Source organism: Aspergillus piperis, assembly GCF_003184755.1.
Source record: "Aspergillus piperis CBS 112811 unplaced genomic scaffold BO85scaffold_11, whole genome shotgun sequence".
Taxonomy (NCBI): domain Eukaryota; kingdom Fungi; phylum Ascomycota; class Eurotiomycetes; order Eurotiales; family Aspergillaceae; genus Aspergillus; species Aspergillus piperis.
In genome coordinates this window covers 410345-425554 of record NW_020291601.1, presented here as the reverse complement: position 1 = coordinate 425554, position 15210 = coordinate 410345, and the positions used below count along the sequence as shown (strand labels likewise).

The window sequence follows — 15210 nt, the reverse complement described above, 5'->3', positions numbered from 1 at the left end:
GCTTCTTAGTATCGACAGGCAAGTTATGCTGTCGGGTAGTCTCTCGCACTGTATAATTAGACAGTAAAAGTACCGATCTGCCCGGCATCGTTGACGGTGACTGCCTCCGCGGCAGACGCGTCACCGTAAGACTCTTCAGCAGTAGACATCTCCACGGGTTGTTCCCACTGACCCGTGTCCATGGTCATCTCCATGGTAAGGTCTAGTAAGTGAGAGTGAGATGGGATATGTATGATGGGAGAGATTGGCGAGAAATGGAAGATAGAAGTCGGGAGAAAGTGTTGGAATAGATACCAAGTAGACCAAAAGAGAAATCCCTCTCTGGTTACTGGTATTGTTCTGGTTTTATATGTTCTGACAGAAAGAAGATCGGAAAGGTAAAAAAAGCAATGAAGAAGGTAAGATGCGAGACAGCGAGAGGAATTGGGGACTGGGGGATGTAGAGTAAGTGATGTATGACGGGTGATGGGATGGAATTATGAGATGGGGAAGTGAGGTAAGGTAGAATGGGAAGTAATACGGAAGGTGGGAGAGAAAAGGTGAAGCAAGTAGAAAGATAGGATTGTGGGTGTAGTCGTATAGGAGGTCAGCCCATGTGTTCGACACCCTGATTGGAGTGACTGATGGGCGCTGAGGAGTGCTGAAGATGAATTATAGATATCAATAGCGTAGCTGGCAGCCAACATAAACTGGGCTCACTATGGATTTCTTGGTTAATCCAAACCCACGAGTAGATGGAGTAAAGTCTTCCGCAAAGAGCCGGTAGTGTGACAGTTTGTGGGAGCACCAAGGTGCAGTTGTAGCAACAGCGCCGTTGGCTAGCAGTGACAACATTATCAAAGATAGATAGATAGAGAACATGGGAAAATGGTCTTGTGCTAGACCCTGCCGTGATGATCTTCCCTCGTGATATAGAGACACGGAGGTGGCAAGATGCGTTGCGTCTTTTTTGGGCTTCGTATGCCATTGCGTTGGGGAGATATAGAATGAGTAAAGCCTCAGTATGCCCTGCTCGCGTTCATCAAACGTCTGAGTGTTCCCCCGACAGCTATGTGTATATTGGTCTCTCGCCGAAGATCACTGAATCGTTGTGATAGTTTGTAACTCGAAACTAAGTGAGTGATTCAGGGCGAGGCCCTCAATCAAGCGAATCCCATCGCAACAGCCGAAGCTCAAAGCTACCGGCATAGCTTGTCTCCGTGGACCTGGCGACCGCACCATCACGCCGATTGATGGGTATATATTCATCCTCTCCATCCTGCAAGCGCTACGGGTGACATGCAGCATGACACATGTCAGCTATCACGGCCAAGATGTCATCGACAATGTGATACAAGCATCATGAAGGTGTCATTGAAGCACGCATCGACCATGACCAAGTAGCTCGATGGTGCTCTGGTCTTGACGCCATTGGAAGTTGAGCATCGCAGCTATAGCAGTTTTCCTGGCAGATTAGAGCGAGAAAGCTAGGGAGAGCGTTATATTGGAATGATCAACAGAGAGTATTCGAAGGTCCGCGATATCGTGAGAAGATTAAGAATGGATATAGGTCCCTTCACGGAGTAGGAATGACGTGGTGACTTGCATGGCGGGATATATTGGACCCTTTAAGTAGCATGGAACAGGGAGTATTCCAGCACACGGTAGAGAAGTCCAACATTGAAGAGGAAAAGTAGGAGGTCCAGGATAACAAAGAGGAAGACGTTTGCAGGATGGTGCTTGTGTCGATGGTGCCATGAGGTATATAGAAGATGGAGATAAGTATATATGTTGATGATGCTGATGGAAATGTGAGGATGAAAGAGGTGAGGAGAAAGAGGAAGAGAGGGAGAGGAGAAGCGAGCATCTTATAGAAAAGGCAGGGCGAGAATCAGCTGATGTAATTAACAGCCATGAATGTGAAGCGGCTGGTGAAGGACCACCTTCATACAATACGCGACGTGTATAGAATCACTGAGCACAGGGAATCGTAAGGTAAAAGTTGCAGTGAGTGCACATAATTTCACCATGTGATGCACTCCCATGGCCACAGTTCAAGGGAAGCATGGCCCGGTACCTGGCCATGGGCCAAGTAGCTCTCAAGTATATAGACAAATATAACAGTACCAGGTAATTTAGGAAAGGGAATCAGTGAAGAGGTAAGCATTTGTGTCAAGGCAGCAGATTTTGTTATTTATTATTTGTTATTCGGAGATTTCCATAAAATAATCTACCAGCGTGAATCGGGACCTGGTGTCCGTTAATACTGCTGCGTCACTATTGCAAGGGTACGAAGTGGCCAAGCAAGCTTCACAGTTGGGTCGTTCGCCAATTCACATCTGGTTTAGCAATGAAAAGGGAAACTTGTGTAAGATTTGTCATGAAATACAATGTTGTGGGAAAGGCAATCTGTACGGATTTGATATATGCTCTACCAGTTGTAGGACTTCCATATTCAGGTCAACCAAGAAAATAAGCGGGCGGCAATCAAGTTACTTACTGGGAAGGAATCTACAGGTCAATCCACTACAAGGCAAATGAATTCAGAAATTCCTATTCCAAAGGCTAACTAAATGCTAGTAAAACAAAAGCCATGATGGGAATCATTTAAAGATACCTTCACAAAGAGGGAAGAGAAGAAAGAAAAAATGGATACATGCAAACTAGACCTGAACACTAGATCCATCACTCTTCTTACAAGAAGAGCATGCTCCAGCACCAGCAGCAACCTGCGACGGCGTGCGAGCAAAACTAGGAGGAACATCCAAGGCAGGGTTCCTTGCGAAGAAGTGTCTCGGACGGAGAAGCAAAGTCATTGGCTCAGCAGGCATGATGGGGTAGTCTTCAGGGGAAGGGAAGTGCGTAAGGCCAAACGTGTGCCATAGGACGACGTCCGTGTTGTCGATCGAGGAGTTCGGACCAGCGGCTTCAATCCAGGCTGGCAGACCCTGGGATGGTTCACCCGAGGTCTGGGGTACGTGGCGACCGGCAGGGTGAATTTGGTCATCGGAGTCTTTATTTAGAAATTAGTGAAGCAGTTCAAACTGGAAAAGTCATGGTAGGCACTTACACTTAGTGACATGCACAGCATGTCTAGCGAATCCAGCTCGCTTCCAGACCAAACTACCTGCCTTGGGAAGCAAGGGAGGTACTTCACGGCTGACTAGCTTGTAGCAGACGGGCTTCTTGCTGTGGGGGTTCAGCTTGTTGGTGTTGGCAATCTCCCAGGTTCTGGACGTGTTGCCGTCGTAGTCGGACATTGCTTCGAGAGGCGTAGTGAACTTCGTCTTCTTGGCGTAGAATGCGTTTCCGTACGGGTTCTCTGCACTTCTAACCTCGGCTTCACTGCGAGTTGCGTCGACTTGGAAAACGGTGTTGTTAGGTCCGTCGACGTTGGCGTCCACACGCAGACAGAAGAGGTGCTGGTGGTTGTGTGCGTTGACGCCAGGGTAAACTTCAGTGCCCCAGCCCTTGGTGTCCTCGCCGGGGTTCATGGCATAGGTGTTCAGGATACCGGTAAGTTTGATATCAAGCTGGATAGTGCCATCCTGGTGGAAGATCCAGTAGACGCAGTACTCGTAGTTGGCGGCAGTGAAGATGTGGGAGATAATTAGCTTCCGACCACGGGTTACAATCACAGACTCGTCGCGGAAGTCGGTGTGTTTGAAGAGAATGCCGGCGTCTTCTTCGTGAATGCAGATGGCGTTCTTGACGATGGTGCTAGCACCTGCGCGGTTGACAAAAGCAGCATCCATGTAGTGGATAGCACCCTTGCAGTCACAGCCGAGGGATAGACTGTTGGTCATGTAGCCACCACCATACTCTCCCAAGTCGAAAGCGTGCTTGCGCTGATGAGGGTGCTCAGGGTTTCCATAGGGGACGACCATCTCCGCAAGAGACAGACGGTAGAACACAGGACGCACATTTCCATTGTCATTAAAGGTGATGTTGTTCAAGACGATACCCTCACGGTAGTTGAAACCAACGTGGATGTTCCACTTCTGCCAGTCGATGGTACGTCCGTTGATACCGAAAGAAACGCCCTCTGGCTGCGTGATGTGAATGGGCTTGATATCTGTCCGGTAGCCGCCCTCTGTCTCAATCGATGCGGGGTGATAGTTGTTGGGAGGCGCCTTGCTGATGGGCCTCCGCACCGGCGGGATATCGATGTGAATGACCTGCTTGGTCTCCGCGTTGAAGATAGGGCAGAAGTCCAGAGGAAAGGTGTATTGAGAATCGTCAACGTGGGGACGGTAGTACATGAGAGCCTGCTGCAAACGGACACCATTGCCAAAGCGCTCGTCGTACCCGATGGTCCAGGCTGTAGATTAATTAGCATCTTGCAAGTCACAACCTGTTGTACGACGACAACTTACGATCACAGTAAACCTTGTACATATCCTCCTTCGGAATGCCGATGATCGCACACTGCTCAATGACCTTGGGGTCCTTGCGAACAATCGACTCGACCTCCTGCAAATCTTCCATGGTGATCAGGGGTTGCACGCCAGGCGTGTGTTCCCATCTCACGATCTTCTTCTCATCAAGGTCGACGATGCCATCGTAGACCTTGCCGCCTGGTGCAATGGCAACGACGTCGGCCGCACGAGTGGGACGGGGAGTCTTCTGCGGGTTCTCCAGCCATGCCATCATCTCCGCCTTGCGGGGCTCATACAGAGTGACCGCGTTGAAGTTGACCTTGCCATATTCCTTGCGAATAATGGCGACAGCGGCGTCGATTTCCACCGTCGAGAGAGGGTCCAAAGGGTGAGGAGGGGGTGAAGTAGCTTGGACCTGGTGGGTCAGCTGTTGAAGGCGTTCAAGAACCATGATGAAGGAGCGGTGTAATGCAAGCGCTCGGGATGATCTCTCGACAAAGTGAGTCCTTGGTGTGCGGTAGAACCTAAGTATGGGAGAGATAGAAGTATATGTTTTTCCTCAGTTGGAAAATAAACCGGCGACCTGGCCAGTTGTACGGTAGGACAAGAAATGAAGAAGTAAAGTGATGTTACCACCCAGACTGTGTGAAACCATAGTCGACACTGAGGGGACCACCCACCTTATAAGCAGCGAGCGCATTGCCAGAGGAGGATATGATTGTACAGCACGACCGCTGCACCACCGATAAGATACGCCTCGATAAGCACGCCCGGATTCCTTGCCCCGAAGCGGTCTAGTGCCCCCTGCTTCTCCGCTGCGACTCAAAGCGGCAATCGGAACCTTGTCTACGACTACCGGTGAGATAGGCTACCCCGGATTCGCAGACTGACCCGAGCGTCGGCCTGGAAGGGTCCGATCTAGGCGTCGGATGTGGTTGCCCCTATCAGTCTCATCAAGGGATGGACAGTCTTGGTTCGAGTCCCCCCTCCCGATGCAAGATCAGCAGACCGATCGCGGACGGGGTAATACAACGCGTTCTGCATCACTGCCAGGCTGTCATTGAGCCACGAAGGGTTAAGTGGGTCTGATCTACTAACAAGATAGTTTGATAATGCTGATTATTAACATGTCTATCATAAGAGGCAAAGTAGATTCCCAACCAGTTCTACCTACGGGGATAGAAACGAATGGAGTGGTAAACCCCGGACGCTTAACGAAATAATGCTTGACGTAGATCACATTCCAGCCGGAGACGAACACCATACACCTATTGCAAACACCCACCTCCAAGGCAATGCGAAGGCACTGCAGGCGATGAACTCCTTGAAACGGACCGAAAAAAAACAGAAAACACACACTAGCAAACAAGACAATGCACCAAGAAACACAACCGATGCCACATGCTATGTACATCCATCACATCATATAGATTCCTTGCCATCTCTGCCGAAAGCAACATGACAAACAGGTGAAAAAAGTAATCAGAACCGCCGGCTAAGGTTCAATGGAGAAAAGTGACCGTGGATCCGGGTGCTGTTGCCAGATCCAACCGGTCAGGAGTAGGAGCCTATACAAGCAAGAGAGCAAAGAGTCAGGGAAAATGTACCTAAAAGTAGACAATATCTCGAACTCCCCGAGCCTGACCTAACACCAAATATTGAAAGGAGATAATACCAAGACAGCCAGATGAACCGATGAGCCTCATGACTTGGCAAGCTGGAATTGCCCCAGGACGCCGCCAGTGGCACCAGGTGTCATCGTATGGGGGGTTTGGCTGCCCAGATGACCGGCATTGGGGGTGCTTGGCGTGCCGGTAGCCGAGTAGATTGTGGCGCCGTTAAGATTGGGAGTCTGATGTGGCTGCATGTGGTACAGCAAAGCCGGCATCTGACCGTTCAAGCCCCAAATCTGACCCGAGTATTTCGACTCGTCGATGCTGCCGTTGAAGACGAGTTGGCGCATCTTCCAGTAGATCTCACCCGTCACGAGAGAGTCCGACCCTGCCTGATGAGCGATGCCGACGCGCTTGACACCGAGCTCATCCGCAATGTCTTGTAGACCCGACTTCTGTCCGAGATTAGTGAGGATTTGAGCAGCGGCTGGCGTTAACGGAGAGTCGTTTACAGCCTGATTGCGTCCTGCATGTTTCATCAAATATTTGATATCATACAGCGACGGGAAGAAGATTTTGAGGAGTTTGTGGAATTCCTCTTCGTTCTCGGGAAGAGGTTTGCAGAGCATAATCTTCATGAGGTATCCGAAATCATAACCCGAATGGAAAGAGACCCAATGGACATCTTCCAAAAGAACGAGCCCCGAGCTGATCAGAAGAGCACCGAACTCAAAGGGGTCGATTCCGTTCTTCTCATGCATAGAGAAATCGATACCCGCCTTGGCCAGCATCGCCGTCGACTCTTGTGCGTACATATCTTCCTCTAACGAAAACCGGAAGTTGAACTGCCATGTGCACGGCGCAGGGACGAGGCTGTTTCCGAGAGGCTGTCCATTCGCATCCGTAGCGTTGGGCGGGGGTACCTCGCCTTCGGCAGAAAACAAGGTAATACCAAGCTGGATCATTTTCAGGAGATCAACGTTACACCGGAGAGTTTGATAGTGGTAATCTGCTTTATTCGTGAACGCTCCCATTGGACGTGCGACGATACCGGGGAACTCGGTGTCCTGGGCTTTTGTTAGCGACCCTCATCTCCCAGTAGAAGGAGCCGAGCAACTTCAAAATTTCCCAGCTCCACAGCTAGCTGCATCTTACCATGCTGATGTAGGGATACTTCTCGACGAACTGTCGCAGGATGGCCATTTCCTGAGCCAGATTGTGGCTCCATACGTCACGTATCCGCGTCTTCACCGTACCGGCCTTCGCCTCGAGCGCCAGTCGGCCATCGTGAGTCTGATGTAATTGCTGCTGTTGCATCTGTGCGCCTCGTGCGAAGCCCATCTGGGCGGCGTGGCTGGCGAGTCCGGTGCCGCCTCCATCCCCGGCACTCGCGAACCCTGCGACAGACATACCATTTGCGATACCGGTGCCGGACAGAGTAAACGGATTGATATTTGTGTTCGGGTTTCCGGCGGCAAAACCGGGGTGACCACCGAGAGATGGAGGAGGGAGGGCTGAGTTGGCCGACTGGGCATGGGCCGGGTGATGTTGGGCTTGCTGCTGTTGCTGGAGATGGGCTTGCTGTAGGTGGGTATAGGAAGCTGTTAGGCCAGTAGGCCCGTATCGGCCGACGGGAGGGGGCATGTTGAAAGGCAGCGATGAGAGAGCTGATCAACCGTCACGCATCTGAGATTGGGATGAACGATGAGTTGAAGCGAAGTGGGAGGGGGGTCGGTCGGCTCTTTTCGCGCTGGGCTCTGGGACGGACGGGCTCATCCTCGCCGGCGAAGAAGGCGGACAGCTGCGGTTGCTGGATCCGGACTAGTGCGCCAAGCCCCCAGTCCTCGCTCGAACTCCCTCGTTTCCGTACAGCTTCAACTTCCTCTGTTTCCGCCTGTCCTTATTCTCGCGCTACCACCCCCCGGTTTCCCGTCCATTGTCTGTCCGGACCCTGCGGATCTCGGTCTCATTTTTTTTTTGAATACTCGATCCGCCGTTTAAGTCACCACCAACTCACCCCCTCATCCACCGCCAATCCGCTCACCATGGCTCCCAACCCCACCGGATTTGACATCAACGAATTCAAGGCCGCCGCCCACCCCCGGTCGGCCTGGGCCAAGAAGGACCCCTGGGCTCGCTAGTACGATACATCCACCGCCGATTCAAGAATTACGTGTTGTTACTGACAGTTTACCCAGCGAGGCCTGGAGATACACCGGTCCCTTCAGCCGCATCAACCGTTTCAAGCGCATCTTCCCTGGCTTCGGCATTGCCAGCGTTGCTTTCGCCGGTTACTGCGCCTACGAGCACTTCTTCCTGAAGGATGACCACCACCATCACGGCGAGGACCACCACTAAATCACGACCAAGGGGAGCATAAGTGCGGAGTTGGAAGAAAGAAGCCGACATGCGATGGAAAAAAGATGAAGGATACCCCGGATTGCCGAGATCAATGGCATCCGTACGTGATTAGAGGGTCACAATGTGTGGTGTACAAGCGGGAGAAGGGATTGTCGATTCGATTGGGATAGATTTTTTGTCTCATTATCATGAATGACCCTTAGCTCTCTACAGACGGCGCTTGGGTTGTTTCATTTGTCGGGTGTACATAGTAACTGTTATTTATCACATCAAGTGCATTTTGTTCAAACATTATGGAAGTTAGGCTGTGTAGGTATTCGACATTACTCAGCATAGCGATTAACTAAACTATGAACTACCAGCAATAGTACTGCTTGCTATATATCATAATGCCAGCCAGGAAACTGTTGATCAAGTGAGAACTAAACAGGGTCATAAATTGCATTAATACGCCGATATCTCGGAAACCCGCATCTATACAGGCTTTTTGGTCTAATCATCATGAAGAGTTTACCCCTCAAATACCAGAGAAATACCGTCATCACCGGCGGTAACAACCCGCTTACCATCTGAGCTCTGCACAAAGCCCATGATACCGCCGGATTGTTCACCCTCCGAGTTCTCAACAAGACCCAAGTGGCCCTTCCACTCCTTCAACAAACCCTGGGCAGCAGCGGCAGTTCCACCACGGGCATCCCAGCGTCTGACAATACCATCCATACCCACGGAGGTGAGCAGCCATGGTTGGCCTTGGCCGGCCGTCGCGGCTGCCAGCGGGCTGGGACGAGGCAAGGGGGTGGCAGGAGCACGGCTCTGCAGGAACTCAACCTTAACCACGGCGCCCTCGTGCGCTTCCTTGATGTGACGGCGGACGGCGAAGCGATGGGCAGCGTCGAACAGGGCAATCGAGCCATCCACAGAGCCAGCCGCAAGAAGAGTCAGGGGAGGGGAAGAGAAAGAGAGAGTTTCAACACCGTCGCTCTGAGCCTGGAGAGAGGCAAGGAGAGTGCCTGCAGCGGAGGCAGTCGCCTGTGAAGCAGCACCCTTGCCCTTCGCCTTGGAAGCAGCAGCGCCGCCAGCCGGCGCCAAACGGGGAAGACCGACCACCTTGATGTTGCCCTCGGCACCACCAACAGCAGCAATAGCACCACCAGGGGAGATGGCGATAGAGTACAGACCACCCTCGACGGCGAAGCGCTGGTCCTCCGCAGTCAGACCGACAACAGCGCTAGTACCCGGGGAGTAAGAGACGCCAGCGGCGGCAGCGTCGCCAAAGACATCGTAGACGTAGAAGCTACCGTCCTCGGAGACGGTCGCCAGCAGCTTTCCATCGGGAGTCCAGGCACCCGCAGTGCAGGATCCGGTGTGTTGGAAGAAAGACTGAATGATGGAGATGGGAGCAGCCGCGTCCCGGGGGTCGATGCGGAACACCCAAGCGCTACCGTCATTGGCACCCAGAGCAATGATGTTGCTCTTCTCCTCGTTGCCCTTCTCGCAAGGGCAGACAGCAACCCAATTGATCTCCTCCACTTCTTGAACCTCCGCGAGGAACTGCCATGCGAGCCCGGTTCCCTGGGGGGTAGTGTCGCGGTAAGCACGCAGCTTGCCGTCCATTCCTGCCGTGATAACGAACTCGCCCTTGGGTTCTGAGAATGCGACGGCGTTCACGGTGTCGGAGTGGCCATCAAGCTTGAGGAGGGGCTGGAGAGAATCCCGCTCGCGCCTGGGTTGCGGGTCCGACTCGTAGCTGCGGGGAAGGACGGGGCGCTCATCGTTCGGCGTCGAATCGAAGATATAAGCGGTATCGTCTCCGGAGCCAGTGATAACAATGTTGTTGTGGATGGGGTGCTGAGCAATGCAGAAAACGGAGTCGTTGTGGCTATCGAAATGGGCGGCGGAGTCATTTTGCAGGGTGATTTCTTGTTCTTCGTAGCTCATGGGCTGATCGCCATCCTCATCTTCGCCATCAGACTCCATGGGGTGGTCCTCATCGCGGTTGATAACCTCATCGGCTTCATCGGCATCAACGTAGGCGTCGTCGTCGGCGCGGTGAGGATCTTGCGACGACATGGTGATGTAAATATGAACTGCGGGGTTGCACCGAGTGCAGGGGATGTGTTGTTTTTGGTGATGGATGTGTTTGAAAGGAAGTTTCAGGTGAGGGCCAGCTTGCGACTGTCCGATTTGAAATTATTGAAAAGAAATGTGAAGGAACGACAGAGGGCGCCGTCCGAAGAATGAGTATTATTTTTTTTCGGTGCTGATCAATCTTCCCGATCAACCCCCGCTTAGAAATTCGATTCTTTCCCCGCGATGGATGCAAACGCAGCAAACATCCGCTCAAGGGGGTCACATCCCATCTACTGTTTGTATCTTATCTGAAGGACATTCTGGTAAATGAAATCTTATCTATTATATGAACTGTTTATATCCATAGGAAGGAACGCGCTGGGACCAAGTATTCTGAAGCGTACTCTCGCACAGTATGCCAAACTATAAGCATGCCTACAGCTTGGAACCAGCCTTTCTCCTTGCCTCCTTCTCTTGATCGCGAAGCATCCGACGCAGAATCTTACCACTGGGACTCTTGGGGATGGCATCGATGAAGCGAACGCCGCCCTTGAGCCATTTGTGTCGGGCTTTGTGTTCTTCAACATGCTTCTTGATGGATTGGATAGCCTCCTCGTCACTGCCACGGAAAGAGGGTGACTTGACCACGATGGCCTTGGGGATTTCTCCAGCCGCCTCGTCGGGGATGGCGATGACAGCACAATCAGCAACGGCGGGGTGGGTAAGAAGATGAGCCTCCAGTTCGGCCGGGGCCACTTGTAATCCCTGTTCATTCCGATCGGTTACTCCACGAACCTTCTAGTAAGAAGACGAATCTCTGAAAACATACCTTGACCTTAATGAGCTCCTTTATACGGTCGACAATGAAGATGTGCTCCGTCTTCTTGGGGCCCACGCGGACCACGGCCTCGTCGCCGGTTCGCATCCACCCATCTTCAAAAGTCTCCCGGTTCGCCTTCTCATTATTTAGGTAACCCAAGACCACACTTGGGCTGCGGACCACCAGTTCACCAGGCGTGTCGTAGTCTGTGATCTCCTTCCCCTCTGGGGTCACAATGCGCATTTCAACGCCAGCAAGGAGGGTGCCAGATGAACCGAGGTAGACGTCAGTTGGGTGAGTCGAGGATACCACAGTTGATGTCTCAGTCAGACCTGCACGTTCATGTTAGTGTGAGAAACTAGCTGTCTTAAAGGAATGCGTACCGTATCCTTGTCGAATTATTACATTCGGGTATAGTTTCTGAAAGTCCTCGGCTGTTTCTACACCCAAGGGCGCAGCACCAGTGAAAATACTCCTGATTGAGCTTAGGTTGTATTTGGCGCAAGTTTCGTGGTTGCGGAGCATGTTGATGATGATCGGAGGGACCTATTAGAGTTAACCAATGAGACCCCCTTTCGGAGCGGCGCCTTCATGTGAGCAACATTACTGACCAGGAACAGTGATGAGATCTTGAAGTTCTGAATGGAAGCTAGATATAAATCCAATTCGAACTTTGGTAAAACAACGGCCTGGTCACCCCTGAATGGACCAGCATGGCATATAACTACGAGGCAATAGATGTGGCTCTGAGGAAGCAGACACAATGCCACCTCGGTGTGGTTGCCTTGGGTTCCGGGAGCCCTGAGAGAGTCGCGCCAAGCGCCCTCAAATGCTTGGATCTGGAGTACGTTTGCGATGACATTGCGATGAGAGATCATGACACCTTTCTAGTATGGAGGTCAGATGCGATCAGTCACGTAAATTTTCCTGCATGTTCTGACTCACAGGTAACCCGGACGTCCCACTGGAATAGCATAGGAAGGCCGTCCGCCGAGAACCCTCTCCGGCGGCCCAGTTCAGTCTCTCGACCTTGGGGAGCGACTTCCCCTCTTCAATGAACTGCGAGACTGTCTTGAATTGCGCTGGAGCCTTGACTCCGGGGGTGAGTTGTGGTGGGACTTCCAACAAGTATATGCGATCCTTGGGCAACCCAGCGAGGGATGCAGCCTCGAGAGCGGTCTGTAGGAGAGGGAGACAGGTGAACAAAGCCTTAGCCTTGGAATCGAGCAGCTGATACTTGAGCTCAGCAGCTGAGTAGGCTGCGTTAGCCGGGGAGACCAGTCCCCCCAGCTGGTGGACGGCCCATGACAGTGGCAAGGTATCGATCTAGGGAGAAAACTGGTGAGCTAAGACGCTGTAGCGACCTGGGGCGCGAGACTCACGGTGTTCAAACTGAAGATTGCTAACGTCTTATCCCATTCGGTGCCTGTGTTTGGCTTCCAGTTTAGCTCCTTGGACAGAGCGCGAGACAGGTAATCGACACGATCCACCACTTCTAGTGCGGAGAAGCTTTTCCCGGTAATGCCGCAAATGAAAGGGTCCCGTGAGTAACCCAGCGGATTCCGCCCATACAAGTCTGTAAGCATAAATTCACTCAGCGGAATATTATCCGGGATAGGCGGCAAAGTGCCTGCCTCTTTAGCAGGTAAGAAAACCATCGTGTCGTGGGTGCGAGGTTCTCAGCTCTCTGTAGGAACGTGGGTATAACTCGAGGCTGATTTCGCGGGACAAGGCGCAAGAGGGTGGGTGATCAAGGACGAGTGAATAGAGGAAGAAACAATGGGGGAAGTCACGATCGGCGTGGGGGAGCCGTATATAAGTTACCGGTGAACTCCAAAAGCTACCAGCGATGTGCGGGGAAAGCTTCTATGGTTGAGGGGAGATGGGCCGAGGCTTCAGTAACTTACATCAATTTGCGGTACCCCTGAGGCTTGCCGGGGATTATTCCGACTCTCCAGAGAATGGGGTTGGGCTTGCCATGGAGGATCGCAAAACTTTTCCGGAAGACACTCACCGCGACTCCTTAAGTCAATAAAGGTGATCTTCGAGCATACAACTGACACATAACACCTTGCAGCCACATCTCCTTGCTGCTCGGACATACTATAACCGAGGGCCGACCGGGGGGTAACTAAAAAGTAACTGATAGAAGCAGACGCCCCAGAAATTAGGCCGGCTGCCGGTCGGGGTGATCTGCAGCCCCACACGCGCTTGTGTGGCTTAACGGCTTTTTGCCTCTGCCACCGGGTCACACAATTGTTGCGCATACATCATGAGCCAGGACATTAATCTTTTCTCCTCTTCGATCAACGGGTCGAATTGAGTTGACACTCTATCCGGAAGCATGACATCAATCGGTGGGTGCGGGAGCCGCTGGCTGTGCATTGCCGGTACCACCCTTTACTTGAAATGTGCATTGTCCCAGACGGTTCAAACTTTCCCCCACCCTAACTCTCTGGGTCATGGGTTCATCGGGTAAGGGCCGATGCCACCCTGGTAGACAGACAGCCAGGCTGAGTATGTATTCTGCAGCAGTATTACTTGCTCCTACTAAGGGTAGGTAGTCTACTCAACTGTTCCCTGTCAATTTCCTAATTCGTTCAGTGTATCACGTAGTCATACCAAGTCAACAAGTTACTGAGAGAAAACAACTTAGACAAGTAACTAAATCCCTCTTACACGGTATACACTGAGCCTCATGAGTGCTCACCACAACACTATTAATATTCTCTCCTCATCCTCATCAATTCCATATTCTCACAACCAGAGAACCCACCCCATATCTACTCCTCCCATCATCTTATACCGTCCACCAAACAGCACCCATTCATAATCCCCAAACACACCAGACCACCCAAACACCCCAATATTAACTCCATACCATACCATACCAAAATGCCAGACAGAGTATACACCTTCCCCCCAACAACCTGCTCAGCATGCCACCAGCAAGGCCATTCAATCATGCAGTGCCCCGTTCCACGCTGCATGAGATGTGATTGTGTCGGTCATTCTATGAGATACTGTCCTATGCAGAGATGTGCCAAATGTAATGGCAAGGGGCACGATAAGCGGGATTGCCCTGTTTGATTCGAAAGGAGAAAGACTGGTGTGCATGTTGTAGTTTGAGGCGATATGTTGCACTCGGTTCTTTCGTCGTTATTTTGGAGTTGACTTTTCAGAGTGAAAGTAGATGGCTATTTTGAGAGGGATTGGGATTGGGAGTTGGACTATGTCTCTCCTTTTGTGGATTATATTGTGGAATCTCGTGTTTATGCTTTGCTGTTTAGGAATCAGTGATAAGATGATTGCCCACGGGCCTTGACATGGTGCGGGCTTTCAGATTATCTTGATAAAGCTGTCTGTGACAAGTCTGTCTCAAGCACTGACATTAGCCACGTCTGTAATCGAGCAGAAGAGTGTGAGAAAGTCACTAAGAATAACATGCCGCAATTATTTAAAGATCCAGTAAGCCAGAGTGTATCTGTTCAAAAGCTAAAAGCCTGGATTAAGTACAGCCCGTCATTACCTGCGCCGTCCTTTTTTATAGTATGAGAATTAAGCCTCTTTGAATCACTGTAACGACCTGTTTCTTTCTTTGATGAGAAGAAACCCGGGATAACTGTACTTGCAACTGTATTCCAGTAAGCTATATTTCTAGATACCATGCACACGCAGTGTTTGCAATTGCAAAGAGCTAAATTCGTCGAGGACGCCTAAAGCTGCAGCTAAGTCTAACCATGGATTGAGTTAAATTCTATTCTTGGCTAACGGTACATGAACAAACCAGATCTACCAAGCCAGTCAGCCAAGGACACTCCACTAAGCATGCAAGGTATTAGCAATAGCGTGTAAGGGATAGGGGTAGTAGTTCATAGAGTGGTGTCAGCGAACAGGCGGAGATCCCGAGCCGTTCCTCGGAGTCCGCGCGTTCCGCCCGTACACACACTATAGGCTTCATAGTATAAAGCCATCTGTATGAACTACT

At 51.4% G+C, this 15210-nt stretch overlaps 6 protein-coding genes across 6 annotated transcripts; 1 reads left to right on the top strand and 5 right to left on the bottom strand.

Moving 5' to 3' along the window:
* Positions 1-2518: 2518 nt before the first annotated feature.
* BO85DRAFT_422630 (peroxisomal copper amine oxidase) lies at positions 2519-5060 on the bottom strand. The gene is made up of 3 exons (XM_025657977.1): positions 4356-5060; positions 3050-4300; positions 2519-2992 (listed from the first exon to the last, which is right to left on the bottom strand). Exons 1-3 carry the CDS (start codon positions 4807-4809, stop codon positions 2643-2645), a joined length of 2055 nt encoding a protein of 684 aa, XP_025514670.1. The 5' UTR covers positions 4810-5060; the 3' UTR covers positions 2519-2642.
* A 289-nt stretch (positions 5061-5349) lies between these two features.
* Positions 5350-5916, bottom strand: BO85DRAFT_40374 (uncharacterized protein). Its single transcript, XM_025657241.1, has one exon. The coding sequence runs from the start codon at positions 5770-5772 to the stop codon at positions 5452-5454; it is 321 nt and encodes a 106-aa protein (XP_025514669.1). The 5' UTR covers positions 5773-5916; the 3' UTR covers positions 5350-5451.
* Positions 5917-6060: 144 nt separating this feature from the next.
* On the bottom strand, positions 6061-7615 carry BO85DRAFT_460118 (CCR4-NOT core DEDD family RNase subunit POP2; the record flags this gene model as incomplete). The annotated part of the gene is made up of 2 exons (XM_025661699.1): positions 6061-7038; positions 7127-7615. The coding sequence occupies 2 exons, from the start codon at positions 7613-7615 to the stop codon at positions 6061-6063; spliced, it is 1467 nt and encodes a 488-aa protein (XP_025514668.1).
* A 325-nt stretch (positions 7616-7940) lies between these two features.
* Positions 7941-8715, top strand: BO85DRAFT_520856 (NADH dehydrogenase [ubiquinone] 1 beta subcomplex subunit 3). Its single transcript, XM_025665171.1, has 2 exons — positions 7941-8111; positions 8170-8715. Exons 1-2 carry the CDS (start codon positions 8017-8019, stop codon positions 8327-8329), a joined length of 255 nt encoding a protein of 84 aa, XP_025514667.1. The 5' UTR covers positions 7941-8016; the 3' UTR covers positions 8330-8715.
* Positions 8509-10580, bottom strand: BO85DRAFT_40381 (WD40 repeat domain-containing protein). Its single transcript, XM_025657247.1, has one exon. The coding sequence runs from the start codon at positions 10400-10402 to the stop codon at positions 8843-8845; it is 1560 nt and encodes a 519-aa protein (XP_025514666.1). The 5' UTR covers positions 10403-10580; the 3' UTR covers positions 8509-8842.
* A 140-nt stretch (positions 10581-10720) lies between these two features.
* Positions 10721-13182, bottom strand: BO85DRAFT_450129 (acyl--CoA ligase). The gene is made up of 6 exons (XM_025660306.1): positions 12605-13182; positions 12168-12548; positions 11834-12109; positions 11606-11768; positions 11232-11554; positions 10721-11167 (listed from the first exon to the last, which is right to left on the bottom strand). The coding sequence occupies exons 1-6, from the start codon at positions 12878-12880 to the stop codon at positions 10838-10840; spliced, it is 1749 nt and encodes a 582-aa protein (XP_025514665.1). The 5' UTR covers positions 12881-13182; the 3' UTR covers positions 10721-10837.
* Between the last annotated feature and the right edge of the window lie 2028 nt (positions 13183-15210).